This window comes from Pleuronectes platessa, chromosome 3, assembly GCF_947347685.1.
Source record: "Pleuronectes platessa chromosome 3, fPlePla1.1, whole genome shotgun sequence".
Classification (NCBI taxonomy): domain Eukaryota; kingdom Metazoa; phylum Chordata; class Actinopteri; order Pleuronectiformes; family Pleuronectidae; genus Pleuronectes; species Pleuronectes platessa.
The window spans coordinates 20,570,598-20,597,742 of NC_070628.1; the positions used below are offsets into that span (position 1 = coordinate 20,570,598).

Below are 27,145 nucleotides of genomic sequence, written 5' to 3' on the forward strand. Positions count from 1 at the left end.
TCCTCCTCGGATTGGTCGGCAGCGCTGCGCTTGTTCGGGGTTCTCCGTCCAATCACGGCGGGTCAAAGTTGTGCTGCGGAAGAGGGATGCCGAGGAGATGGCCGAGCACAGATAGCGTCGTGTTGGTGACCAACTTCACCATGGAGCTGCTCCGGAGGAGAGACGCAGGCTGCGGGGGGCGGCTGCTGCTCTTCGCGGTTGTTTTCGGCTGGTGTGTCGGGTCTGTGCGATGTTTCGGTAACAACCAGGACAGCGAGTTCACGTTCCTGGTGCCCGCCGGGAGATCCGAGTGCTTCTTCCAGACAGCGGCGAAGAACGGCACGATGGAGGTCGAATATCAGGTAACTACTGTGTGTGCGTTTGTGTGCGTGTGTGCGCGCGTGTCTGCCTGCGTGCGCGTGAGCGCGTCCGTGTAGTGTGTGTGTGTACGTCTGTCTGCGCGCGCGTGTGTGTGCTAGCCGCAGCCCTCCAGCTAGCTGAAACGTTACATGTATATTCTTGGTGAAACCTGCTTAACAACCGATTCCCTCAAATAACTTCCCACGGTGGGAGTTAGCCTGACTAATGATGAGCATATATAACACAATATCTTCCAGAAAGATTGACAAATGTGTCAAGTCAAACTTTGTCATTCCAGCACATCTTGTGCACGAACACAATAATATAACACACGTGCTTCACTTGAGAAGGATGAGGGTGAAAATATTTCACTGGATGTAACAATACGTGTCACACTACTGAGAGTAACTTACAGTGAGTCACTGTGTAAATAAACTGCAGGCTTGGTCTGAAACCTTCACATCCTGGTTGTCTGTGGTCATCTAGCAAGCTAAAGAACTGAAGTGAGACCCCAGTCCTTGTTCTAGTTCTGGTTCTATTCCTGGTTCTACTTCTGGTCTTGGGTCTATTCCTGGTTCTGTTCCTTGCCCTAGTCCTGATCTTTTTCCTGGTGCAACAGCTGGGAAAACATTTGTGCTCTTGAATTCTGTCACTCATTAGACTAGTTGTGAAGTGTTGACTAGATAAATATATGCATGTTGAATACAACAGCCTCTATATAAACAACATGTTTACATAGAGGCTCCCACCCTCATGTCTGTGAGAAGTGTCCCATAGCCACTGGAGCTCTGAGTGCATGTAACACTACATTAAAAAAGCCATAATGACAAATTGAAAAAAGAAAAAGAATCTCCTCCATTAGGTAGGTCCTCCATTTTTGTTTCATCCAGCACAAGCACAATGCATGATGATGTACTAAGGTTCTACACAGCTTTTCACAATGCATTGTGGGATACAATGAATCCTCTAAGTGAGGTTTAACAATTCTCTCTTTAGACAGCACAATAAAATGGTGAACTTACTATATAGTAGACTATACTAGGAGAAGTGATCTGGACACAGTCAAAGTGTTTGGATTTCTGAGTCTAGGCCTCTGTCTCGCTATTTTAGATGGACAGTGCTGAGATGGTCGCCCTTGCATCCGGTTCTTCCTCCGCTGCTGAGAACTGCTGAAGCTCAAATAAACCCACCGTCGTGGTTTTGCTCACCTCTCTGGCCAAGGCTTCTCTCGGCCAGTTTGACCAGACAGTCAGAGTCCTGCTGGCTCTAATCTTCTGCCATTTCACAATTTGTTAAGTTCACAGTGTTCCTGCCTCACCAAACTTTTATCACGGCAGTCAGCAGAGACGTCTCTTACTTCATGACTTTGTTTTTTGACCTGACATACAGTGTGAATTTTTGATTTTAACTTTTGTAAATGGGAGATATCAGCTTTAGATTTTTAACAGGTTTTTAGATTTTAAAATAGGCTAGAAACATGTTATCATGAATGTATCTGGTTGGTTACTAAATGTAGATGAATGGGCAGAATTGTCAGTTTTATCCAGTTGTATCTGTTAAATCTACAAAGTGTGAAAAAAGGGATGGGGTTTATTTACACAGGAACACGCCTCATAATGTAAAGATAGCGTGTTTGTTTAGTGGGAGAGTCTTAAAGACAACATCACGCTCTCCACTGCAACGTGTTTTTAAACTCCTCTTCAAAGTGTCTGGCCTTGTGGTTAAGGCACATGGCATATGGCGGCAGTGTGCCTAAAACGATCGCTGATGAATGTCCACTGTCTCTCTAAACGTAGTTCTTATTATATCTCAATTAGAGTTGAGATCTTATTCATATCTCAACTCTAATTATTAATAAAGTAAAATTTTAAAAAAGGGGAGGAACTTCTGATCATACTTTGAGCCTAATGCTCAGTATGTATTTGTGTTCACATCCAGGTGATAGCAGGTGCTGGTATGGATGTTGACTTCACCATCCATTCTCCAGAGGGCGTCCTGCTCATCATGGAATCCCGACGCTCTGACGGAGTCCACGTGTGAGTGCCGTCTCACTCTGGATCATAATTTATATCTCCACTCTCTCGTATCTGCCTGTTTGATTTTTTTTTTCTTTTTTTCTTATTCGCAGGGTGGAGCCCACGGAGGCGGGGGACTATCAGATCTGCTTTGACAACAGCTTCAGCCACTTCTCGGAGAAGATGGTGTTCTTCGAGATCATCATCGAGGGTCAGGGAGGAGATGTGGGTGGAGATGATGAGTGGGCGGGCTTAGAGGAGCCTGACGGAAGCCTGCTGGAGTACAAGCTCGATGACATCCGGGTGAGATGCATGTTTGTGGTTTAGACGTTACTTTAAAAAAAAGGAAATCTCCTACACTAAGTCAGCTGACCTGTTAACAAAAGCCCTGTTGTTGGGAAATATGTCCTTTGAAATTATCAAAACAACATCTAGGCAAGAAAAAGGGATAACTGTTACAGAGTGGTTGGTTAGGTTTTTATCATCTTTTTAGCAACATAAAAAGTATAAAGACGACTTTTATTCAAGATTATAAATGCTCTTGCGTTTGTAGCATTTGTATCAGAACCAGAACATATTAATTCCAGCCTTGAATTAAATCAAAAGAATATTTTTTGTCTTTGTTCCTCAAATATTAAGCGACCTGGATCATGAAGCTCCTCAAAGACTTGTTTTCTTTTTCTATTGCTGTCAACAAATCCCATGAAAATACCAACACCAACAATTAATTGATCCTCAAACAACAAATATTGTATATGTGGCAAATTTTTTATCGTATTTCTCTGTCGAAACTGACGGCTTGTTGTACGACTAGAAAACCATATACTGCAGTATCTGACACAACTCTTTTGTCTTCAGGGGAAGTGGGGAAAGTATTGACCGACCAGCCCACGCGCTGTTGGTTTTGGTCTTCTCTTTCTAATTCGCTGACGGCATGGAAAATGTTAAATAACACGACCCTAAATCTTTAGCAGATACGTGTCGACTCATAACCTGTAACACCAGCTAGGAATATTTGCTGATCTGCACATCAAACAAGACCTGGATGACCAGGATGTATCGACGGGATACAGATATAACATGCTGGACCGGAAGGTGCTATAGAGTCTACATCAACTATCAGTCACTAACACAAGAGGAACAGGAGCACGCTCAGTGAGCCTATTGAGAGAACTTATTGTTATTGTTTCTTGCGCATGCTCAATACACACAACAGCAGAGGGCATGCGTGACGTAAGCTGTGTTATTGTCATTTTCGAAACGCTTCATTTTACATCTACAAAACCTGAGTTTTTGGAAATATGCAGAGGAAAAAATGTGTTTAACAAAATCATCTTTGGTGTGGACAGGGCCTCAGCAGCAGTGTTGTCTGTCGCAGAGGGGAGTGTCCTCTACTATGGACTTTGGGCCTTAAACTATGGAAACATCTTCTGTACTTCTGATACCAGCTTGTCCATCTGTTATCTTGTTTTCTTACTTGTATTTCACCTCTTTCCTCAGGAGTCCATGGACTCTCTGCACAGACGCCTGGAGCGCAGCCGTCAGATGCAGACAGTGCTGAAGGCCTTCGAGGCGCGCGACCGAAACCTGCTAGAAGATAACCTTTGGAGGGTCTCCTTCTGGTCCTGTGCCAGCATGATGGTGATGCTGTGTGTAGCCTTCACTCAGGTATATAAATGCACTGGGGATACACTTTTAAAGGTTTACAAGCAGTCGGACCACGGAACACTCAACGTCATGCTGTCTGTGTGTTTCCTTGTCCCTCCTCAGGTCTACACTGTCCGTAAACTGTTTGATGATAAGCGGAGAGTCTGCACATAAAGGAAACGTCGCGCTGCACTACACGACGGGCTGGGAAGGAAAACAAGATGTTCACCTGTTTACCCATTCAGATTGTGCGCCATCACTTTTCATTTTGTCTACATGAATACCACAATTCAAATTAAACAGTAGAGGCTTATTTCTCAATCAGGGAAGAATAATTGAATTCCATTGCTGTAGCTCATGACGGGTAGCCAGAAGAGAACGAGGAAGTTGGTAATTTTTTTTCATTTAGTGCCTTTAATGTCAAATTTGACCACAGACCAGTGAGAAAATCCTTTTTGAAAGACGCAGCCTTCATAGACCAAATACCAAAGGTTATGTTGTTGCTGTCCAACATATTGAAACTGGTTGAAGCAAATCTAGAGGACTCGCAAATTGATAGTTTCCAATCGATAGCAATGTGCAATAGAGTTGTTGGTGTCTTCCTGAGAGTGAGATCCTGCCGTTATACTTGTGTACTGTCCATTGACCTAAATGTATCCTTGGTTACAGCCTCATGTTAGCTTTCTTTTTCTTTGAGAAGTTACTGATTTGTTTTTTTGTTCCAGTCCAAGATCATATGGGCAAATAATAATGTAGAGTAAGAAACAGTTTTTCCTATAACATGTATGTTTCAGTCCTCCTGCAGACACACACACACACACACACACACACACAGACATAGACATAGACATACACACACACACACACATACACACACAGTGCGTCTGTTCAGAGAAGCATCAATGCAATTCAGTGTGAACAAATGTGTATTTCTGAAGGATAACATTTGCTTTACCTTTGATGTGTTTTACTGTGTCAACAGAATCTGACATTTTGTTTGTACTCAGACGGCCATAAAGTGATTTGTTTTCTATTTACCATGAGCAGAGTGTCAGATAATTAAGATAATCAGGTTTTCATGGGTGTCATTTATATTAATAAATACATTTTTTACACAGTTTATATGTGTGATATTGGTTGCCTTTTTAGTAAAATGAGGTATAAGGGCCATATTGAATAAAAGAAATCTGAAACTTTAATATTAATATTTAAAACGTATTTTAGAGATAAGAAATGAGGAGAATCGGTTCTCGCCGGAGTTCCACTCCTGGATCCAGAATCAGAACCAATGTCATTGTTTCTTGAGAAATTATCACACAGATGCAACCAATGTTATTCAGTCGACCACACAAACATTTCCAAGTCCGTGGGTCGATGTTTAGTTTTCAGAATACAGTGTCAGACTGTTTCTTTCTCGATCTTTTCAAAGTCATGATACCTATGATAATGGGGGGCTGGTGTGACGAAGGATGAAATATACTGTTTGTGAAACCTATAGGCTACTCCACAATACCACAAGCGACAGATAGATCTGTTAAAGTGGCCCTAATACTCTATCGTTGTTATAGAGATCTGACAAATGCATAATTTGGAAAGTTACTTGCGCCAAAGGGGTTATGTTGTCATTGCTGTTTGTCTCACTCAACAGGATTATACCAAACTGCTGAGCCGCTTTTATTCAAACTTGATAGAAGGATGTGGCATGGGCCAAGAAAGAAGCCATTTCATTTTTTGCACGGATTTTTTTCCTAAAATCTGAATCTAGAATTTAAATGTAGTTTCATATGATGACTGGACCTTGGCAGATGAATACTGACATTCTAGTTTGTTCATGAAAAACTATTTATTGCTTCTTGTGCCGGTAAATCCTGAAAAACCCTGGTGCTGTTGACAGATGTGTTTATGGTAAATGATCTGTATTTATATGGCGCTTTCCTAGTCTTGCTAATCACCCATACATTCATACAGTGCATCTAAGGGCAGTACTTTTTCCATGACGGGCAATTCAGGGTTCAGTATCTGGCATGCAGATGGTAAAGACCGGGATCGAACCGCCGACCTTGTATTCGGAGCTACCGCTCTACCCCCTCAGATACAGCCATCCCCTTATTGATCCACAAGCAGCTTGTAAACTGAAAACTTAAATACACCCTATTTATATGATCATCTTGCATATTTTTTAACAACATAACTAAGCTTATCACTATTTTCCCCCGGGCCATGGTGGAAGCCATCAGGTGTGTAACCCTCATGTAGGGACGTGTTTATTTTTGCAGATATTGATCCCTGGTTGTCTGACCTTATCAAACAATATAACCTTTCTCAAAACAACATTGATATTATGTGACCTTCAGCTGAAGTTGTTTTAAAGGTTCAGTGTGTAGGATTTAGTGGCATATAGCTTTGGATATAACAACATCCAGCTCTATGTGGACCATGTCAATATGCAGTTTCCTGATCTTTTTATGCCTCTGTGCCAGCGACGGCCTGAGGCAGTCGGTTTTCACTTTGTCCATCTGTCCGTCTGTCCTTTAATCCCATTCCTGTGAACACGATATCTCAAGATTGCCTTGAGGGAATTTCCTCAAATTATTTACAAATATTCACTTTTACTCAAGGATGAACTGTTTGGATTTTGGTGGTCAAACGTCATAGTGACCTCACAAAGCGCATTTTTTATCTTGTAGAAAAAAATGTAGAAATATGCACATGGAAACTGAACTGCTGGGCGGAGGCGTACAAACGCAATGTGGATTTTCTAGTTCCTCATTTCACTTTTCTTTGCTCGGATTTCACCAATTTTAAGTGAGGAAGCAAACTCATGAGACAAAGTACTCAGAAAGTATGTATAGACACAAAGAAAACGCATGATAATTGATACACAGTCGACATTAAATGCTGGAAATAGCTAAATAACTAAATATCATACCTGCATGTACACGGATGATCAGAATATTTATTATGTCACTTGCATTTAGATCATTTCTAAATTGTTGACAATACTTATCATCCACTGTCATAATTTACCACAATTGTTTCTGCAACTTTCTCTTCCTTTAGTGTCAAACTAAAACAGCTGTAGACAACGGAGACTTTTTCATGCACTTTAACTTCTGATAACCCTCACATCAAACTGAGCAGACTCCCCCAGCTCCTGCTGACTGAGTCCTAGTAGGAGTGTGCCACATCGGTTTCCTTCACCAGTGGTTAGGACGAGAGGGGCCTTGTGGAGGTCGCCTGTGTGAGGAGAAGATGTTTAGGAGAAGGCCGTGAAAATGTCCACTTAAGTTCTCAATCATTTGTGGAGCAGTAACACAAACAGCAGGGGGATGGAAAAAATTACCAGAAAATAAAGGAGTGGGATAGCAAACCTCCAGTCACAACACAAAAGACATATTTTACTCTATCTTTACTCTGTGTTGCCACTGGCAACCACTGTTACCATGGTGACTCACAGCTCCATCACACAGTAAGGACAGAAGGTCACGCCAGTCTGCGCACAGAAAAGTGAAACGTTCTTGTGGATGCTCAGCTCTCTGCGTTTCGCTATTGTGCAAATCAGATGGTTCTGATCTGAGAGATGCATTGATCATACCACATGAGCTGTCAACTGTTTGTGCATGGAAACCGTGCAGTGCATGAGAGATGCAAGAAATGGTAAGAAAAAGAGAGAGAGGAATGAAATGGAGCAAAGAAAAAAAGCAAGAAGAAGCACCAGATACCACACTGTCTTTTTCTACGCTTTTATTCAGTCCATCACTTTATACATAGAGGCCCTTTACATTACCTTTTTTTCCCCCACTACAGCTTTCTAATATGATGCTTTTTGAAGTAATAAAGTTATTTGTGCTGGAGGCACTTTATCACCGAGCTGTGAGAGGTAACCGTCTGAGGACGTTCGGCTGGGCAAGGTCACCTACTGTTTAATTATCAGTAACGCACCGTAAAACATCTCACTGCTGCAGCGCCAGACCTTCCTCCTCCTGCCTTTTTATGTTTCATTGGCCTCCAATGGAAGAATACTAACGCCTATCCATACATGGAATAAAGTAATCAAGCTGAAGCTAAGATGTATCATACATTGGTCAATTTTTATAAGCTCATTTGAAGGCTGACTTTATAGATCTACCAAAAAAAACTAAGAGCAAAAGGACTTTTATCAAAAAGTGCTGCTTACTGACTGAGGTGCTTAGTGTGTAAAATTAATGACAAATCATTAGCAAGTAAAATTATTTCTAAATGTGTTTCTTTATCAATATATAAAAAAGTTATAAGAATCATACATTGTTTTAAGGCACATTTCATTTCAAATGAAACAAAAATTCAAGATGACCTGCTTGATTCATGACCTGCAAGTCAGTCAAATAATCAAATTTATCCCTTTTCATTACAATGAAAGCAGAACATTTCAACATGTTAAAAAAAAAACTACCTACACAGGAAGTTACAAAATTACATACTGAAACAGCATCAGGAATTATAAACATGTAAATGTGTGTGTGTTTCTAGTCAAGCAGGGAGGGCTCTGAAGGACGTATGACAGTGGGTCGGTTGGGAGCAGCCGGGGGTCTTCTGCTGCAGGAAGAGAGGGGAGAAAGAGGGTGGAGGGGAGGGAGGGAGGGAGGGAGGGAGGGAGGAAACATGCAAGGCAAAATATCATGAGAAAGTCGTGCACCAATGCTTCCCAAACCACCAAAAGTCACAATGCACAGAACAACCCTTCACCAGCAACGCCAAAGCCACAAGTAGCAAGTATTAAATGTTGTGTATGTGAGAGTGTGTGTGTGTGTGTGTGCACAGAACATGAGGGGTCTCACCTTGGAATCCCCGGCGGCAGCGCCGGAGGTACGCGGGCTGGCCTCGATGGGACAAGAGGCACAGAACCGGAATTGGCGTCTCCAGCATAGGCCGTTTGCCCCGGTGGAGGGCCGGGTCGAGAAGGCACAGGCGGCGCTCCAAACGCTGGTGAGGGATTGAGGGGGGCAGGAGGCCCCGCGGTGGGCCCCCTCACATTTGGGGGTCGGCTGGGAGGGGGCGCTGTTGCTGAGGCCGGGCGGGATGCTGCAGGAGGACTGAGAAGCAGGGACAGAATTCTTAGTAGAGTAGAGAGTTTGATAACAGTTGAACATGAGATATCTGTTATTTTATTATTATTTAAAATTATAATTTCACAAGAAGAAAGTCTCAATTTACGAGAATCAATTTGTAATACTGTGGGAATAGAGTTGTAATATTATCAGACTTAAATTGTGATATTACCAAATAAAAGTTATAAACATATCAGAATACATAAATAATAATTTAAAAAAAATGTTAATGCCTGAAATTAATAACATGCCTTTTCTATACTGCCTGCTTATATAGTAACATGAATTATGTTACTAATTCCTTTTGTTTGGATCACTTTGTTTAAATGTCGACCCTGACATTTATATTACAATCATCATGGTAAGAACATACTTTTTTGTTTTTGTTTTTCATAGTTTTCTTTTTATTGTTACCTTGGCTCCTTGGCCATCCAGGTGTCGTCCACTGGTGGAGGCACAGGTGTAGAAATGGTGGTGGTGCTTATGTCGCCAATGAGGACCAGGGCCTCTTTCAGAGCATGATACATCCTCAGCATCTCATCTCTCCTCTGAGCCTGCTCCGCTGACTCCTCCATCAAACTGCCCTGGTCTCCTGCTGAGTACAGATAGGCCAGCAGCTCCGAGTGGATGAAGTCCTTCGCCTGGAGTCGGGGGTTGAAAAAAAGGATTCACAGAGTAAGGAGTGACCTTTGCTACTGATAAATGACTTTTATTACTCCTCTAGAACTGAGAGCCTTTAGAGAATAAGCAAGAGACAGATAAGGCCAAGGACGTACGCTGTTGATCATGAGGTGCATGATGGTCTTGGGCATGAGGTCTCTGATGGACTTGTTGACGATGCCGATGTAGGAGTCCACCAGGTTGCGGATGGTCTCCACTTGGCGCTCCAGCTGAGGGTCCATGGACACGGTGTCGCTCGGGTTCATCGCATCTTCATTCTCAGGCTGGAGGAGACAAAGAAAGAGAAGAAGAAAAGACGATGGGGTGATTTTTTGAATGTGTGTGATTGACTCTGCGCTCGTGTCTACTCTAATTAAGTAGAATAACTTAAATTCACTCAACACTTCACAGTAACAATGACCCCCAAGTCTTTTTTAGGACAGGGAACACATTTGTGTATTTTGAATATTCAAGTGATGATCCCTGGCAGTGAACTTCCTGATTCAGCAGGAAAGTGTACAGCATCAGCAATTAACAGAATAATACTGTGTCATTAGCTCCACCAAAGAGATGATGTTTTCATCTGCATTTGATAGATTGCAGGATTACACAAAAACTACTAAACATATCAGCATGAAAGTTGGTGGAAGGATGTGACATGGGTCAGAGAAAAACAGTTAGGGGGGACTGATATTTATGATTGTGAACAATTTTTTGCAGATATTAAAAAGCTGGCTCTGGTGAATTATATGTGGTCATAAGGGGACTGTTGGGCCGTGGCGGAGGATACGCTATCTACTGAGTGCAATTCTTGTTATAGCACTTTGCAAAAAAAAAAACTAGAATCATATATATCTAAACATAATAAATCCTATTATTTAAAGAAATAAAATGATACGCAATGTCCTGTCCTAAGAACGGCCTCGGCCCCTTTCAACCTTGAGGACATTCAAATGACTCTAGGCACCAAATGGACTCACTTCACCACCCTGCCCTCCACCGGGATGCCACTTTCTATTAAGCATCTCATATTGTGCACGGCAAAACATTAAGTTCATTCTCTCCTAATTGGATTTAAAACGTGAATATACTCTTGCATACCTGGTCCTTCTCTGGGTAAACGCCCGCTCTGAGGAACGAGGCCTTCCAGCTGTCAACATCCTCCTGAGTGTCACACGCCAGCTCAATCTGACGCAGGTCTTTGTACACATTCCTGCGGGACACACATGCACAGCTATTAAATCGATTGATAACAGATGACCACCATTAACACTGTTGCTTTAGGCAGAATCCTCACCTCTGTTCAGTGTTGAAGATGGCGAAGACTTGTTTGCTGGACATGAAGCCTTTCTCCACATCTCTCAGCTTCAGGTTGTCCAGAGGCAGCATGTACTTCTTCTCTTTCTCCTGATTAAACACAGGGCAGTGTCGTGTTAAACAATAAGGAAGAAACCCAGAATTTCAAAAACGCCTGCAACACCACAGGAACCTGAAGACATTTCATTACATGTGCAATTAGATGGGGAGTTGCAGCTTGAATTGCCAGAATCAGTTCAAGAGTAAAGCTGAACTGTAGATTAGTTAAAAAGGCTTAGAAGTCCTTAAAATCCAGCGTTTATCTAAATAATCAGTGAGGAAACTTCTACAACAGAGTTTGGTTTAGTTGATCCAGCGGCAGCGGTTCTGGTTCAGGAAGCTGGGGATCATGGGTAATATCCCCAATTCAGTTGGGTTTCATTTCAGTGGCTGTGTCTCAATTCATGGGCTGTATCACAGCAGAGGGACTAGGCCGTCCTATTTCGAGGGCTTCTTTGGTTACACAAAATAACATTTCATTTAGGTGACACTTTTATCCAAAGCGACTCACAATAAGTGCATTCAACCATCAAATGAATCTGTCCATCCCCAAGAAACCTAAGCTCTAACAGGCGCATTTGTTATCACGCAAGCCGCCTTACCTCCTCATCTTTGTACCAGGAGAGAGACTCGGCCGTCAGGACAAACCAGTAGTCCTTGGATCCTCCCTTCATGATACTGATGTTGATGGTGAGCCAGCCTCTGCGGATCACCTGCACATGAGAGTCCAACAGTTGACTATACAACACACAATCTACCACAGGAGAAATGTAGATCTACAGCAAGCAAACGCTTAACATTACAAACAACTGAAACCCCACAATGTATAGTATCAACATTTTAAACAGCACAACAGCCACTGAAGAGCAGCAGGATTCAGCATTGAAAAAACAAACATCACAGACAAATGATGACAGGTTTCAATGTGAAGTCACCTTCTCTGCATCCCTCTCTAAGCAAGACTGACAGAAGACAAAGGGAAGAGACACACAAGGACAATAAGCAGACATATGCAGAACTCTGGTCTGCCTGTTGTAACCATGGATGTGATATAGAAGTGGATGACACCACATCAAGTCCACCTCCACATGAAGACGACATGTTGATGCTGTGGCTGAAAAATGTTCTTCTATTTTTCAGACGGAAGAAAGATCCATCAGGAGAAGAAGGAAGAACCGCATCGTAGATGGATAACACATTAAGTTCTAGCATCTCAGTGGAAGTTAGGGAGTAAATGGAGGCTGCACCTTATAACCAGAGAAAGTAGGTTTCACCAGTTCGGGCTGTAGGGTGATGAATGATGTATAACAGGTTGTTCAACCATGTCTGAAGCAACATATTTATACATGTTTGAAATGTACACACTCGAGGTCTGCAAAATCTCTCGTCAAAATTTGTTTTTTTGCATTTTAAAGATGATATGATATGACAAGAAATACGAATGTTCTCTCCTCCATCCATCCATCCATCCATTGTCTATATCCTCTTGAGGGAAAGCTGGACCCAATCCCGGCGAGAGGCGGGGTACGCCGGGTAACCAGCGTATCACGGGGGAAACATACAGAGACAGACAATTTAGACTCTAAATTTTAGAGTCTTCAATACCAATCTGCATGTTGGACTGTGAGAGGAAGCCGGAGTACCTGGGAAAAAAACAACACAGACAAACACCCAGCTCGAACCGGGAACCTTCTTGCTGTGAGGCAACAGTTCCAACCACAACACATCATCATGGTCCCTATGTCCTCTCTTTCTCTCTCCTGATAAAGAACATTTAGATTTTGTTCTCATGGGATTTGGTGTCTGGGTGCTGCTTCTTGAATTTTGTGAATGCTAAGAACCAGTGTGTAGTTGTGCACAGGAGCATCTGTACAGAGTTGGCTCATTAGCTACCAGCTAACATTAACTATTAGTTATACCAGATCAAGTAAGGTTGTGGCATCAAAGCGCCAGAGTCATGTCAGGGCTGTTTTATTTCTTAGGAATCTTTTCATTCATAAAAGGAATGATGCGTTTTTACTTCTTTTCACACAGTACACGCTCCGTTCTGTGTCTGTGTGTGTTTACTACAGACACTTCAGAGTAGGCTGTCTGGAGACGAGGCATTTCCATGTTATCTAATTATCTCTCGATATGAAATCCTGTACACATGATTTACAGAGTACCACAAACTGCATGTCTAATAGTTATTGCCTCCACCGAGGAGGTTACATTGTCATTGCTGTTTGTTTATCTGTTAGTAGGATTAAAACAAGAACTACTGAGCTGGTTATATTGGAACTTGGTGGAAGGGCGGGAGGATCCAGGATTTGTTTACATTGAGAGGTAGGATTTTCGCATTTTAAAGAATCTTGATTAAAAACATTTTAAGGGGAACAGATATTTAAGATTCTTTGTAATTTGGTGCAGCTTGATTGAATTGAAGGGGACCGTTGAGTCTTTGTGGAGATATAGGCTCTACTGAGTGCTATTCTAGTTATATGAATAAATAGATGTCAAGCTATTTCACACAGATTTAAAAACTGTATCCAATGCCCCTACAAAAAACAGCCTAGTTTAAAACACAGAACTTAAATCACCGTCCCAAATAGTTAGAAGTTAGTTGGTTAGATTCCCTCTAATGGGATAATACTAAATATGAGTTTATAGGCCCAATCCCCTCGGGGGCACCAGTAAAGTACTGAGCTGATAAATTAACAGAAAGAGCAGAAAGATTCATATTTGTAAAACTCCTCAGAGTTACGATTATATATATATATATCTATATACATCTATATATAGATATATATAATACAACAAGTCAAGGAAAGACACAGGGAGACAGAACATGGAAATGGGTTGGGGAAACTTTGCTGGTGTATTCACTGGGTTCAAAATGGTCATGAGAAAGAAGTGCTATCTGTCCACCACTTGAAACAGAGTATTTGGTTCTCACAGTACAACCAACTCTTTCACTTCCCTTTCAGCAAGTAGCACCACTCTCTTGACTGACTGGGACTCCCCCACCCACCCAAAGAGGATGTGACCAGTGGAGGTGCGTGGGGTACGGTACTTACAAGAATCTCTCCCTGGGCCATAAAAAGGAGGAACAGAAGAGGGGAAAAGAGGAAAGGGAAATAAAGAGGGAAGACAAGAGGGGCACAGACAAGAGTACGTGAATGTGGAGCAACGTAGGGCACCAGTGATGATGGGCTGAGACAATGTCAGAAAGAACAGGAAATAAAGCAAACAGCAGGAAAAGCAGCTGCTATAGTGCTGCAGTGGTGTGAGGCTTTTCTATGGGGTGTTTATGGTGTCTGTTTATTTACCTGGTTAGGCATGACTCTCTTCTTGGTAATGTTAGCAGCAGTTCTCTGCTGGGCGCTACAGGAGAGGGATACAGTGATGTCAGCTCTGCTAGAAATACGTATTCACAGCAAACAAAGACAAAATAATTTATCAGACCAAAGAATGAAGGAATAGAAATATGGTATCACATTGTACAGTTTATATTTCAATGGTCACTATATCCATACCCCCCGTCAGACTGACGTTTTTTTTGACATTTTAATGATGATTTGTTACATATTATATATTGAAAGGATCGATCCATTCCCATCTCCCCAACTTATTTAAGAGGCACAGTGATACACTGTATCATATGATTCCTGGTCCTGTGTTTCTGTAACCAAAGTCAATGAGGCTCTGATAATGTGTTGAGATGTTGTGTGCATGGAGAGATTCCGCGTGCTGGTGCTAATGTATAATTGTCACTTTAAACTCGAGCCGTACTTCTGAAAATTCGGACCATCTCAAGAATTTTGACTGTGGACCTTCTGCTACACATGCAGTGCAGACAGTACAGAAACGGGGTGAAAGGTTTTAACCAGAGTATACAGGTTGGAACTCATCACCGCGCTTTGAGCCTCTTTACACTGACATCCAGTCCATTTTAGAATTGATTTTAAGGGCATTTGAAGTACTTACATTTGGGCACTTAATGGTCCGACTACTCAGTATATCTCAGAGCGTTTATTGCCACACACCACCCAGCTCACATCTAGAGATCCTTTGCCAAGGGCCTTTTAACCGTTTCCTTTGTATGAAAGCTTACATACTTTTATCCACGGATTTGTCCTAATTCTAGTTTTTATTATTGCAATTGGTTGTTATGCTTGAATTTGAGTGTTTTTATTCTTTTATTTATTCTTTTATGACTATTTATTCTTTTTATTAATTTGTATGGTGTGTTTTGTTTATACTTGTTTTGAGGAGATCTCAAGACATGAATTATTTCCAAGATATTTTCAGACGGACCTCCGTCTCTGCTGATCCTGGACCTAGTGAAACGTAGTATTAACTCATCATTAATCAGTATCTGCCGCTGAGTCTTACTTGGCAAATCCGATGAAGTCCTCATGGTTAGTGTTGATGTAAGAGAGCTCGATGTCGATCAGCAGCAGCACCTGACAAGAGAAACAGGACAAGTTAAAAAAAAAAACGACAACAACTGGTCAGGTAGACTGCAACTCGTGTTCTAACACACACACACACACACACACAAACACACACACACCTGGTCTTTGGTCTTGCTGTCTCGCTCTCTGACATAGGTGGTGACGATCCTCTCAGTCTCTTCTCTTAGTCGAGGGTACGAGCCCAGCTGTAGATGCACACACACACCCACACACACACTGCTGCAGGCACCGTGACTTGCACAACACTATATCCACATAAGCAGCTACACCCAAACACTGACAGTAAATACGCTGCATGTACAAAAAATATTAGGCAAGACACAAAGAGTGAGGAGGCATGCAGTAATGACTTCACTCTCAGCTTGAGATCTCAGGTTACAGGTTGAAGATGTTGACATGTGAATAGAATCTGAGTTACAATGTGATAGTGAATTACAATCAGTGTTAGTGTTTAATGATCTCAAGCCGTTAGAGAGTCTCAACAAATCATGGAGGAGAATGAGGATGCAGGTTTGAGTCCAGAAGGAGGTGAAGATTGAGTGTGGTCTGGTGGAGACCTGCCGGGGTTTTTATTATTGGTGTCACTGGTGCAGAAAGGGTGTACCACGGGTAAAATACACACAAATCACCTTTGACAGGACAGGGTGAAGAACAGCCACTGTTGTGCAATTTTAGAACCAGCCACATTTCTTAGTGTGGGAGTGGGGATCTGATTTGGGGAGAGAGGCAGGGTGAGGGGTGGTTACATCACAGGTGGTAGTGCATGATGGGGTACTGGTACGGGTCCAGGATCAGAACAAGGAAGGTCTCCTACTTTTGTCATTTAAGGGGGGAACACAGGAAGTTGGGTGAAGCGCCAAAGCAGTTGCGGGGGGGGGGGGCAAGAATCAACATAACTAGACATAGACAAGTTAGTTCAGTTGATTTTTTTTATTTTCTTAGACTGCACTGAATCAATCTTTGCTCTCTGCTGTCATTTATTGCCCCTTCCCTCCTGTCTCTACTCATCACCTCATACGAATCTGTCTCTCTCCGCTCTTCCTGTTTACCTTTTCAGTGCACTTCCTGATCAGGGTGACAAGCTCGGTGACGACGAGGTCAACGCATTTCAGACAGGGGTCTTTCAGCTTAATGACCTGCTTTTTCACTATAGCCTCAAACGCCAAGTCAGGGGTGAACAGGCCTGTCCTGTGGTGAGGCGTCGTAATGTAAGGAGGTGTAGCATGGGCCACGGCGAGGACAAAGGGAATGGTGGACGAAAAAAATTGCCACCCAAGTTGGATGGGAGAGATTTGGGGAAACAAAGAGTTTCAAGAGGGAAAAGATGGAAAAAAACAAACAAACAAGCATTTGGTTAGTTCTACTTCAGGTTCATTACACAAACAAGCTGCAGGTTTTCATACATGTTCATTGCAGTTTCTTCTACCTGTCTGTGTGTATGTTAAGAGTCATTCTTCAGCTTCTCAGCCATGTGAGCCTGTTACTCTATGACTGGTCAGTCCGCCACTTTGGTCCAGAATAAAATATCTCAACAAATGTTTGCAGGATTTCCATGAATTGTTCAGACGTTTACGGTTCCCAGAGATGAGGCCGAATGATTGTGTTGCTTCTATAACTCTACCTCTGTCGCCACCTTCTGCACACAGCTATACAATGCAGCAATTGGACCAAAACCCCAAGCCTGAGATCTCTTCTTTTATTCAGAAAATTTTTTTGGGCTTATTATGAAACTGTGGCAGGACAAATTAGAGCATTGCGGAACACCACAGTCTTGATAATTATTGGGAAACACTGCTTTGATGTGGTGAGACATGAAATTATCCCCTTAGGAGAGCCCTCCTAGTCTTCCTAGTCTTCCCAGCGTTACTTTACATCAGCGGTTGTTTGTTTGTTAGCAGGATTACGCAAAAACTGATGTCCATGAAATATTGAGGAGGGGTTGGGCACGAGGCACGGAAGAATGCGTTTGGAGCATATCTGGATAAAAGGGCCGATCCAGGAGTTAGCCTTAGTAGAGGAATGTGTTCTCCAAGCGCCTTTCTACTTCTACAAATTCTAACGGGCGGCTGTGGCTGAGGGGTAGAGTGGTCGTCCTCCAACCTGAAGGTCGGCGGTTCGATCCCCAGTCTGACCCATCTGCATGCCGAAGTGTCCTTGGGCAAGATGCTGAACCCTGAATCGCCCCCCATAGAATAACAAAGTGCTGGGATAGATGCACTGTATGAATGTGTGTGTGAAAGGGTGGATGTAAAACTGTACTGTAAAGCGCTTTGAGTGGTCATCAAGACTAGAAAAGTGCTATATAAATACAAATCCATTTTACATGCTGAACAAAGATGGTAAACAATACACATGTTGAACCTGCTTTGTATGCTGACATTAGTATTTAGTTAAAACAACACTGTGCTTAAGTCAAGCCTCTATAGTACTGCTACCACGACTATAGACTATTGTTTAAGCTGCAGCTTGTTTTGCAATGAACTTACACAGGAATGTGTAACAATCCGTTTGCTTCTGACACCACACCAGTACACACAGGACATTCAGCTATATGTACTGTTACTTGCTCAAGCAAACTTCAAAGCAGGGCTGTGAAAATGAAGTTCTCTGTTTGAATTCCTGCACCATATTTGTCATTCCATAACTGTGGCTTTATACAATTGTGTGGCACCAAAATGGCCCCCAGCAGCAGCAGCCCAGAAGGGGCTCAGTCTCTGTGGTGTGTACGGGTGAGGCAGCCAGGCAGATGACCATGCCGTGATACCTTATTTGTGCACTGTCTGACTGTGTTGATGAGCTCCTGGATGACCAGGTCGATGCATTTCAGACACGGCTCTTTCAGCTTAATGATCTGCTTTTTCACTATGGCCTCAAACGCCAGGTCAGGGGTGAAGAGGCCTGTCCTGTATGACATACAGACGAGACCCACATGGAGACACGGAGCAGGAGAGGGGGACAGATAGACACAAAAAGGGAAAGTATGAGACAGGCTAAAAGACAGGGACGACGTGAGCAGACAGACACTGAGGATGACAGGATGGTAAGAAGTGGAGGCAGAACTGGAGGAGGTGGAGAAGAGGACGGACATACGGCCCACGAGCAGGCAGGAGGAATAAATAAAAACTGGTCACAGATAAAAGAAAGTAAAGACACACAGATTGTCAGCACATTAAATGGACACAGACACTGACAGTTGAAGACAGAGAAGACTGTACGTCTTTGTGAAGCTGACAAACAAAAAAGCAGACAGACAGGTCAGTAGACAAATGTTTGGTCTGCAGTCTGTCTCAACTTGCCTGACACCGTGGATGTTCTTGATGGCGTAGCTGATCTGTTTCCTCAGCTCCTTCTCATCAAACTCCATCTGAGGCACAGCACGAAAAAACACACAGATTTGACATAAATAAATTCTACTGTTCATTGACACTCGTTACACTGACACACACGGGCAGAAAGCTATATAAGAATAATCTGAGTGCCCCTTCTTGCTATTAGAGTTATGAGAATTTAGGCAGTATAGCTACAGTGTGACACCAGTATTCTACAGATGACTACATCAAGACAAGTAAACAGGAGAATAAAAGCAGTTCTTTGCCACACTAAATGACAAATATAAACATTTATTACTCAAATGTGATGATGAGAATTCCAAAACATAATAATAATAATAATAATCTCAAAAATAATAACAATAGAAATCATATGACTAGACAGCAATTCCTTCACAAATCAAATGACAAACATAATATTATATGACTTCAATGTAAACAGTGACCTTTATAGAAATATATTACTTCTACTAAAAATAATAATAATAATATATAACAAATATAAGTCATTAAAAAAGAGAACAATTCTTTAACAAATGAAATGATAGATATAAAAATGTCTATGACTTTAATATGAATTCAATGTAATTATTGAAATCTCTAATACTCATAATAATAATCATAATATTCACCTTCACCAGCTCGAATGGGAAGCGCTCATGAAAGATGCGGTTGATCTTGGCTCCACCGGACAGGTTGGAGGTGTCCACCTGATCTCCAGACCCCTCGATGCACTTCTCAAAGTCGACACCAAACTGCTGCACCATCCTGTGGATTGTACGTGGTTTAAGGGAAATGTCTTAACTGTTTGCAAGAATGCAGTCGTGTGCCTGAGTCTGAATGCGTAGGGACTGACTGGAGTAAGGCCTTGGTCTTGCGTGTGGGGTCGTCAGGGCGGAAGTTCTTGTACTCCTCCACCTCCTTCTCCAGCGACAGCAGCTGGCTTTGCAGCTTGCTACGTAATCCAGGCAACGTGTCTCGGATGTGGTTGGTAAGTTGCTGGAGAAAAATATAAGTGAAAAAATATTCAAAGACAAGTTGGTTCTGGTTTTGAATTTTAAGTTAAAGCATCCACACGCAATTGTTAAATGATCTAATATGACTTAAGTCAGTGCAGCAAATCTCCACTAGAGACAACACATGGAGGCATAAATGAAAAAGTATCCCTTTCTAAATCAGTCCCTGTGCTTGTATGTACGTGTGTGTACGTATGGTCAATGTGTGTCTCACCTGGTTGAGGGTCTTCTGCAGGTGAGGTGTGCCCATGCGTTCTGCAATGTGTCTGTAGGCAGGATGGGACAGGAAGAACTTCCTCTCAGCAGCCAAAGCAACCCGGATGTCTTTCTTCCCATCGATGTCCTTTTGACTGCGGTTCACCACCCCGATGTAACCTTAGGAAAAAAACACAGACCAACAGGAGAATGAAAAAGAAAACCTTGGCTGAAGAACAGACTGAGGCTAAGGTGCCCCAAATGGCTTAATTTCTGAAGAGTGGATCCAACAACAAAAATTAGCAAAAAGTGAAACCAGCTGCAGTGGAGGAGTAAAAGAGCCTCAACTGGAACAGAGCAAATGTAGAATAATTTGAGGTTATATTTTTATTTTATTTTGCCCCCAGAAACTTTTGATCTATCTATTTATATATGATGATTTCCTGACTAGTCTGTTTAATTTCTCCAAGTTGCTCCATAAATCAAATTGATTATATTATTATTCAGTGTAAGAAGGTTCTGTTAATGTGATGTGAACAAAATGAAACAAAACAACTCACAAACAATTCAATCAATTTAACTGTTCAATTTCAAAGCCAATGCTTAATATTACAGGAGAAACAGCTCAAATAGTATTTCATGGCAGTTGTGTGTGTCTGATAAACTGATCTGAGTACCACACCCTGGTGGTAAATATCTGTGTGTTTGGATATCTGTCCATGTGGGTCTGCTTAAAATGGTGACTGTTCTGATCTTAAGACTTAAAATAAAAACATGTCGTCAACTTCTATCCCATCTCTGCAAATATTCCACTGTTTTGGAAAGTGGGGGAGTTAAAAAGAGCATTTCAAATATGTGTGTGGTCTCACCTCTGCGCAGCGGCAGAAGTTTGTTCTCCAGGATGTCCTGTGCATCTGTCCCTTCGTCCATCAGGTCCAGCTTAGTGATCACACCAATGGTCCGCAGACCTAAAGAACAAAGGGTCACAGTTAAGACTGATGCTCTGATATTCACAGATGGAAGAAGATGGGTTTGGGATGAACACACACGGTTTAATGACATTATTTAGCCAGTTTTATTTGAAGAATTGGGAGGGATGTTTGCGAGGCAGGAAGTCAACTCTAGCTGCACTGCTCTACTGCACTATCCACAGTCCTCTACCACTGACACACTCCCAGTCTAAAGGAGGTCTACATGAAGCTGCAAAGGTTTCCCATGTCTCCCTTTGTCTGTCATTACCTCTGGTGTTCTACGTCAGCATTGCTGCTTGTTGTTTCAATCCCAACACAACCACCCCAGCATCCACCTAAAGGGGGATATTTGCTCACCACTCTCCATTATCTCTATGCAACAAGAACCTAAATGCCCCTCTCCATGTTCTGCTGCTGTAATAAACATTTCAGATGATGTCTGACTGAACCCATACTGTGTTGCTACCCTGTTGTAGTTTCAAAACCTTGCAGCCTATTCGTACTAAACCTAAACTGCGGCCGCGACGGATGAGAATGTAATTTTTCTGGTGAAAAGAAAAGTTCAAAAATTAACTAAAAATTCATTATGAGAGGGACCAATTGCCACTAGCAGAGCTAAAAGGGCTCCTGTGCCAGCAACAACCAAAATAACTTGTGTACAACACTTGGAGGTATGTGTATGCTGAAAAAAGAAGAAAATATAAAGAAGAAAAAATAAGATATATTTTTATAATTAAGGTTATATTAAAGTAATCATTTCTGTTAAAATAACTTTTATTTGCACGGACCTAATTCATTTGTGTGTTACCAGTTGAAGTAATTTCTTAAAGTTTAAAATCTATTTTCTTCTCTCAGTGTGACGTCATAATTTAGTAAAACAGCTAAACTGTCGGTCCACAGCAGACAAACAGTATGTAGTCATTATCATATTACATAGAAATTGTTTGAAAAGATCCTGTGCATTGAATAAAAGGGGCGAAAAGCTGAGATAATTACATTTAATCATCTATGCTGCCGCAAAGTCTTTAACAACGTAACTGTTAATTACTCTGATGAGCCTGCGCCAAGGCAACGATTAATAGAAAGAAGATGAGAACAAATGGCAGCAAGATCCAGCTGGAAAGACTTACTGACTTAGTGTCGGATTAGAGCAAATAATGTCTCTGTTTAGAAACACACCAATATCAAAAAGACCCACACATCGACATGCATTTTTCAACACTTCCTCTTACCCTGAGGGTCCACCTCCTTGGCTATTTTCAGGGCGTCAGAGTTGGCCAGGTCACTGTTGGCCGGGGTGACGGCCAGGATCAGGCAGCTATCCTTGGTGATGAACTGCATCAGCATTTCTCTGATCTGGTGCTCGATGTCCTGAGGCTGGTCCCCCACCGCCACTTTGGTCATCCCCGGCAGGTCGATCAGGGTCAGATTCAGCACTGAGTTCACAGGAAGGAAGGACTCAGTCAGACCGAGGTTGAAAACTCACCACGACAACACAATACGTTTTCCCAGCGTGTGCATGTGTGTGTTACCGTTCGGGGAGTAGACACGGAGGTTGATGGGGACCGGGGAGATGCCCTTGTTGGAGCCGGTGAGACGCTCGGTCTCTGCTTCGATCTCCTGGCGGACTTCTTCAAAGTCCACAAACTTGCGGCCCTTACAGTGCAGGAACTCGGCATATTCTTCATGTTGAAGATGAGAAATGCACACAAGAGAGACATAAACAAGAGATGTATATGCAAGGTATATAGAAAATACTCTGCTTTATATTATATTGTATTATTGTTTATATGGTCATTTTTAGACTTGTTAATCTATTGACATTCTCAACAGAAACCTTGAGACAAATGTTTTTTATGTGGACTTCTCCTGACTGAGTTGTTTTGTCTCATCCTGCTTTAACCGTCTTTTGTTCCTGCGCTTGTTTGTTCGTCTGCCTGTTAGTTAGCAGCACATTACAAAGCTACTGGACAGATTGCCACAGAACTTGGTAGTCAGATGTGGTTTGGACCAGGGGGAAATATACAGCAGATCTGGATCAGGGGGCACATCCAGGAAATAGTTTTCACTTTCTGTAACACTGAGATCATCAGTGTTTAGATTGTTTTTATATATTTATATATCTTATGTAGAGAATAAATTATGGATCTTGATGAAAGAAATGGTATTGAAGAGTGTGTGCAATTTGACAATTGAATGAGTTTCATATGAACACTGTAGGGCCTTTGCAGAGATATGAACTCTATTGAGCTACATTATAGCTAATATAATATACTGATTATTCCTGAAGTGTTTGGACCTGTTTAATCTCATCATATTTTGAAAGTTTTTTGTCTTCTATCATAATGCCCTCTGTGTTGCATTTATGCCTGAATTATGCTGTATAAATAACGTTCATAACTATTATAAGACGATGTACACATCTGCCCAAACGTTCATGTGAACACAATTACATTGATCAGTATGTCAAGTGGATGGTATGTAATATGGCTGTAACCCACTTTTTTAACCTTTTGCATGTGGCATAGATTGATTCACTTTGCTTTAGCTTCGTTAGTTTTTAGTTTTGTGGGGATTAAAGAAAATAAAAACCATTTAACCAGTAATGCGTGCAACTTGCCTGCTTTACTGTTAACCAGCTGGAGGATGAGAGGACGACGGGTGACGATACCAGATCCTCTGGGCAAAAAGTCCCTGAGGGAGAAACAGAAGAGAGGTTTAACAAACATACACTAGGGAAAGGGATATTGACAAGAAAATGTTTGATTGGCCAAGCGCGGCCTAGATTCACTATCCTGATATATGATGAATCGTTAAAATAAGTACAAAAGGGCTGAAAAGAAATAAACACAAAAAAGGAAAAGTATTTAGTTTTCAAATGAAAATAAAATACTGCATATTTATCTGCTTTTACTTAAATCAAACGCCAGGCTCTACATTGTCTCCCTACACTTCCTTTAATCACGTATGCAGGCCTCTATGTCAGTGGGTGCATTATTCATACGAGACCAAGATGGACTCACAACCCTATCCATTAAAAATAGTGCAGAGTTACAGGAACGTCTCCCTCTGTTCTCGTTACCCACATTCATGAGAATGGAAACTCCTGTTCAATAGAGCTGTGATCATTTCCAGGTCAGTGGCAACACATCTCTCCGAGCCATTTCAACGTGTGTGTGTGTGTGTGTGTGTGTGTGTGTGTGTGTGTGTGTGTCTCTGTCTGTCTGTCTGTCTGTCTGGTCACTGGTATAGCTTTGGCCACACACATCACACACACCACACACACCACACACACCACACACACCACACACACACACTTTGCCTGTTGTCCACTGCTGACAGAGGAATCAGGAAGTTGCACAACTATGATTCCCATCCTCTTTCCACTTCTCTTCCTGTCACTTACGAAAGCAAATAAGAACTACGATGATTACCGGCAACGCTGTTCATCAATTCAATCATGAAGTCATGTGTTCCGTGAACGTCAGCTGACAAACATTTACTATTTAAATGTGACAATAAATATCTCTGGGCTGTTAGTGTGACACTTCTTTTGGACATTTTATATTCTAGACCAGGTGTTACTACCAGGGGCAGGCAGGCTGTAGATTCCAACCCAGACACCATCCATTTCCAATGTATCGATAAATCATTCATAATTATTTTATCATTTTTTAAACTTCCTGTTATGCATTTTATTGTGTAATTGACATGAGAAAAAAAAGAGCTTAATATTTTCAGCTCATTAGATTACTTATTTATAATTCCTCCCCTTATTGTTGATGACACAACATGACATATCAGGCTCTCAGAATTAATTCTTGACATTTTAAGTTTTTTTTTTACTTTTTATAGACTTCACAATCAAATTGTGGTTTATGAATAATGACAATAATCATTAAGTGAAGCACTATTCCCAACTTCCTCGGCTCGTGACATTTAAACTTTAAGCCTTTTAAAGTCCTGGTTTCATTTGAATAATCACGACACAAATATGAACGACAATCGTGAGTCAGTCTCAGCTTACCATAACATCAAATAACTAATAAAACCAAATTTACCGGAATAATTTGCACTCGAACAAACATCAGTGTGATGAGAGTTACGTAAATGACACAAACCATCTTCGAGAAAAAAATGCCCTTGACATGATCCGGGCTTTTTAGTTTGGCCCATGTCCCATCCATTAACATGGAGGAGGCAGGATTTATGACCAATACTGATGCCACTGACCACGTGGCGATCGAAACGCTTTGGCTTCACTTTCGGGGAGCAGCCATGTTGTCCAGCCTGTGATTCAATTCTATATACACTTGGTCTAAAATCATTGAGAAGAAAATAGAAGAACACACAAAATCAGTCATGGAAATAAAACTGTCGCGGCTTTGATTGACTTCAACGGGTTCTCACAGCCTCCACACCTCCGCATGTCGCAGGCCTAATTAACAAACATATACCCTTTTGTGGGTATATGTGGTGCCCTGTGTGTCATATACAGATGACAGTGCAGCTGGTGACATCATTGATGACCCCCGCACAAACACATCAATGCCCCTACTGTCTCCCCCGGCCACTGCTTGGGACTCGGACACAAAAGGCAACAGGGGGAAAAAAAGGAGACACGTCCGTCTAATCCACATTCCCTATCTCTTGGACAACAAATGAAATCATTCTCATATGTCGAGCAGTTAAGTGTTCTCACTTGTGGCTCTACCCAGACTTAGAGATGAAGACATGGAGCTGCTGCTGCGGCTGCTGCTATCTTCAGGAGGTTAGGCCTGAGCGGCAGCGACGTCTTCTTCCCCTTCCCTTTCCTCATCCTGTGAAATGTTTTGACTGTAAAACCCCAAAAAAGGGATTCTTCCCCACATTGTAGGAAACTGGGCCGACTGAGCCGAGCATGTGGCATTAATGTTGTTCTCTCTGCAATTCGTCATCCAGGACGATTCAGAGCTGCTCATTGAAATTCCCTTGGAACTCACTCATCAACCTCACAAAGAGAAAACGCGTTTGCATGCTGGGAGCACAGACCCCTGCCACTTCCATTCATACTTTTGGTGTCACTCACCAATTATTGATCTATTAATGCAGTGACCTCATTAATGGAACAAACAATTTTTTGTATCTGACCCTTGAAAGTAAACCATTAACCTGACCCATGTAATATGACGTCCATAAAGGTGGATTTAGTGCAGAGGGAAGGTAATCTCAAGGAGAAGAAGACTTTGTAAATGTTTGACAGGATGAGGCTCATGTGAGACTGCTGAGGGAATCACATTTTACCTGCAGATTAATTTGGATCTAAAGTCACCCTCTTAATCCCACTCCTCCAGAGTTTGTTTGTCACAACAGCTGTTTTCTAGCGTAAAATGCGTTATTATCGACCGTGAATTGCTCAGCTTCAAAATGGAAAGAATCCGTTAGAGGGGTGGGGGGGGGGGGGGGAACAGTAGGAACTGGGAGGCACAGACACAGAGCGCGTACCCGAGCGCTTAGTTGGCGACTTTTACGCAAAAGTCTGGTTTGAATTATTATTAAAAAAAACAGACTTGAACTAAGTAATATTCGCATTGGCCGTATCAGATAAATAAAATAAAAGATATAAATGCTACAACCTGCCGACGAAATTCTCCAGCACCGAGCTCTTCCCTGCGCTCTGCCCGCCGACCACCGCTATCTGCGGCAGGTCCAAGTTGCAGCTCTGGCCGATGGAGCTGAAGGCGTCCTGGAGCTTGTTGATGAGGGGAATGAGGTCTTCCATCCCCCGGTTTCCCATCGCGGCACCTCGGTGTGCCCAGCTGGGTCTAGTTCTCCCCCTCGGTCGAGTGGGAACCAGTGAGGGTCGCTCGCTCCCACAGCAAAGCCCAAAACTTCCCAGATGACGCAGCGGTCTGGGAAGTTTATCTCATCCAACCACAGCGGAGGTCCCGATCCAAGAGTCCTGACGTTGCCCAGAGACCTGGGGAGTTTAACAGCTGGACGATCGCATGTTGAAGTAGCGACATTAACACAGAAAAACTTCTGTCATCATCCGGTCAGGCGACACCCAGCCTCCGCAGGAGAGTGTGGCTCC

At 42.3% G+C, this 27,145-nt stretch overlaps 2 protein-coding genes across 6 annotated transcripts; one reads left to right on the forward strand and one right to left on the reverse strand.

The window, feature by feature from the left end:
- The first annotated feature begins 49 nt into the window (after window positions 1-49).
- On the forward strand, window positions 50-5,123 carry tmed1b (transmembrane p24 trafficking protein 1b). Its single transcript, XM_053417051.1, has 5 exons — window positions 50-341; window positions 2,278-2,375; window positions 2,468-2,657; window positions 3,855-4,022; window positions 4,125-5,123. The coding sequence occupies exons 1-5, from the start codon at window positions 87-89 to the stop codon at window positions 4,173-4,175; spliced, it is 762 nt and encodes a 253-aa protein (XP_053273026.1). The 5' UTR covers window positions 50-86; the 3' UTR covers window positions 4,176-5,123.
- On the reverse strand, window positions 4,467-27,142 carry LOC128430886 (dynamin-2). 5 transcript variants are annotated; one of them, XM_053417032.1, is made up of 20 exons: window positions 26,688-27,142; window positions 23,693-23,766; window positions 22,605-22,754; window positions 22,305-22,508; window positions 20,971-21,069; window positions 20,121-20,281; window positions 19,747-19,889; window positions 19,523-19,658; window positions 18,858-18,925; window positions 16,611-16,749; window positions 15,660-15,746; window positions 15,479-15,549; window positions 14,413-14,467; window positions 11,707-11,817; window positions 11,046-11,155; window positions 10,850-10,961; window positions 9,865-10,032; window positions 9,503-9,729; window positions 8,819-9,073; window positions 4,467-8,573 (listed from the first exon to the last, which is right to left on the reverse strand). In XM_053417032.1, the coding sequence occupies exons 1-20, from the start codon at window positions 26,846-26,848 to the stop codon at window positions 8,507-8,509; spliced, it is 2,598 nt and encodes an 865-aa protein (XP_053273007.1). In that variant the 5' UTR covers window positions 26,849-27,142; the 3' UTR covers window positions 4,467-8,506. The 5 variants fall into 5 exon arrangements, with proteins under 5 accessions (XP_053273007.1, XP_053272993.1, XP_053273016.1 ...); XM_053417018.1 differs by having other exon boundaries at window positions 4,467-8,576; XM_053417041.1 differs by lacking the exon at window positions 16,611-16,749 and adding an exon at window positions 18,326-18,464 and having other exon boundaries at window positions 4,467-7,238.
- Between the last annotated feature and the right edge of the window lie 3 nt (window positions 27,143-27,145).

Excerpts from the sequence above, each read along its gene's own strand:
- LOC128430886 (XM_053417018.1), bottom strand. The coding sequence starts at position 26,848 with ATGGGAAACCGGGGGATGGAAGACCTCATTCCCCTCATCAACAAGCTC. Across the intron at positions 14,468-15,478 it reads GACTTCATCGGATTTGCCAA|CGCCCAGCAGAGAACTGCTG; the intron begins GTAAGACTCAGC and ends CCTCTCCTGTAG. Across the intron at positions 9,730-9,864 it reads TGCACCTCATGATCAACAGC|GCGAAGGACTTCATCCACTC; the intron begins GTACGTCCTTGG and ends CCCCGACTCCAG.
- tmed1b (XM_053417051.1), top strand. The coding sequence starts at position 87 with ATGCCGAGGAGATGGCCGAGCACAGATAGCGTCGTGTTGGTGACCAAC. Across the intron at positions 342-2,277 it reads CGATGGAGGTCGAATATCAG|GTGATAGCAGGTGCTGGTAT; the intron begins GTAACTACTGTG and ends GTTCACATCCAG. Across the intron at positions 2,376-2,467 it reads CGCTCTGACGGAGTCCACGT|GGTGGAGCCCACGGAGGCGG; the intron begins GTGAGTGCCGTC and ends TCTTATTCGCAG.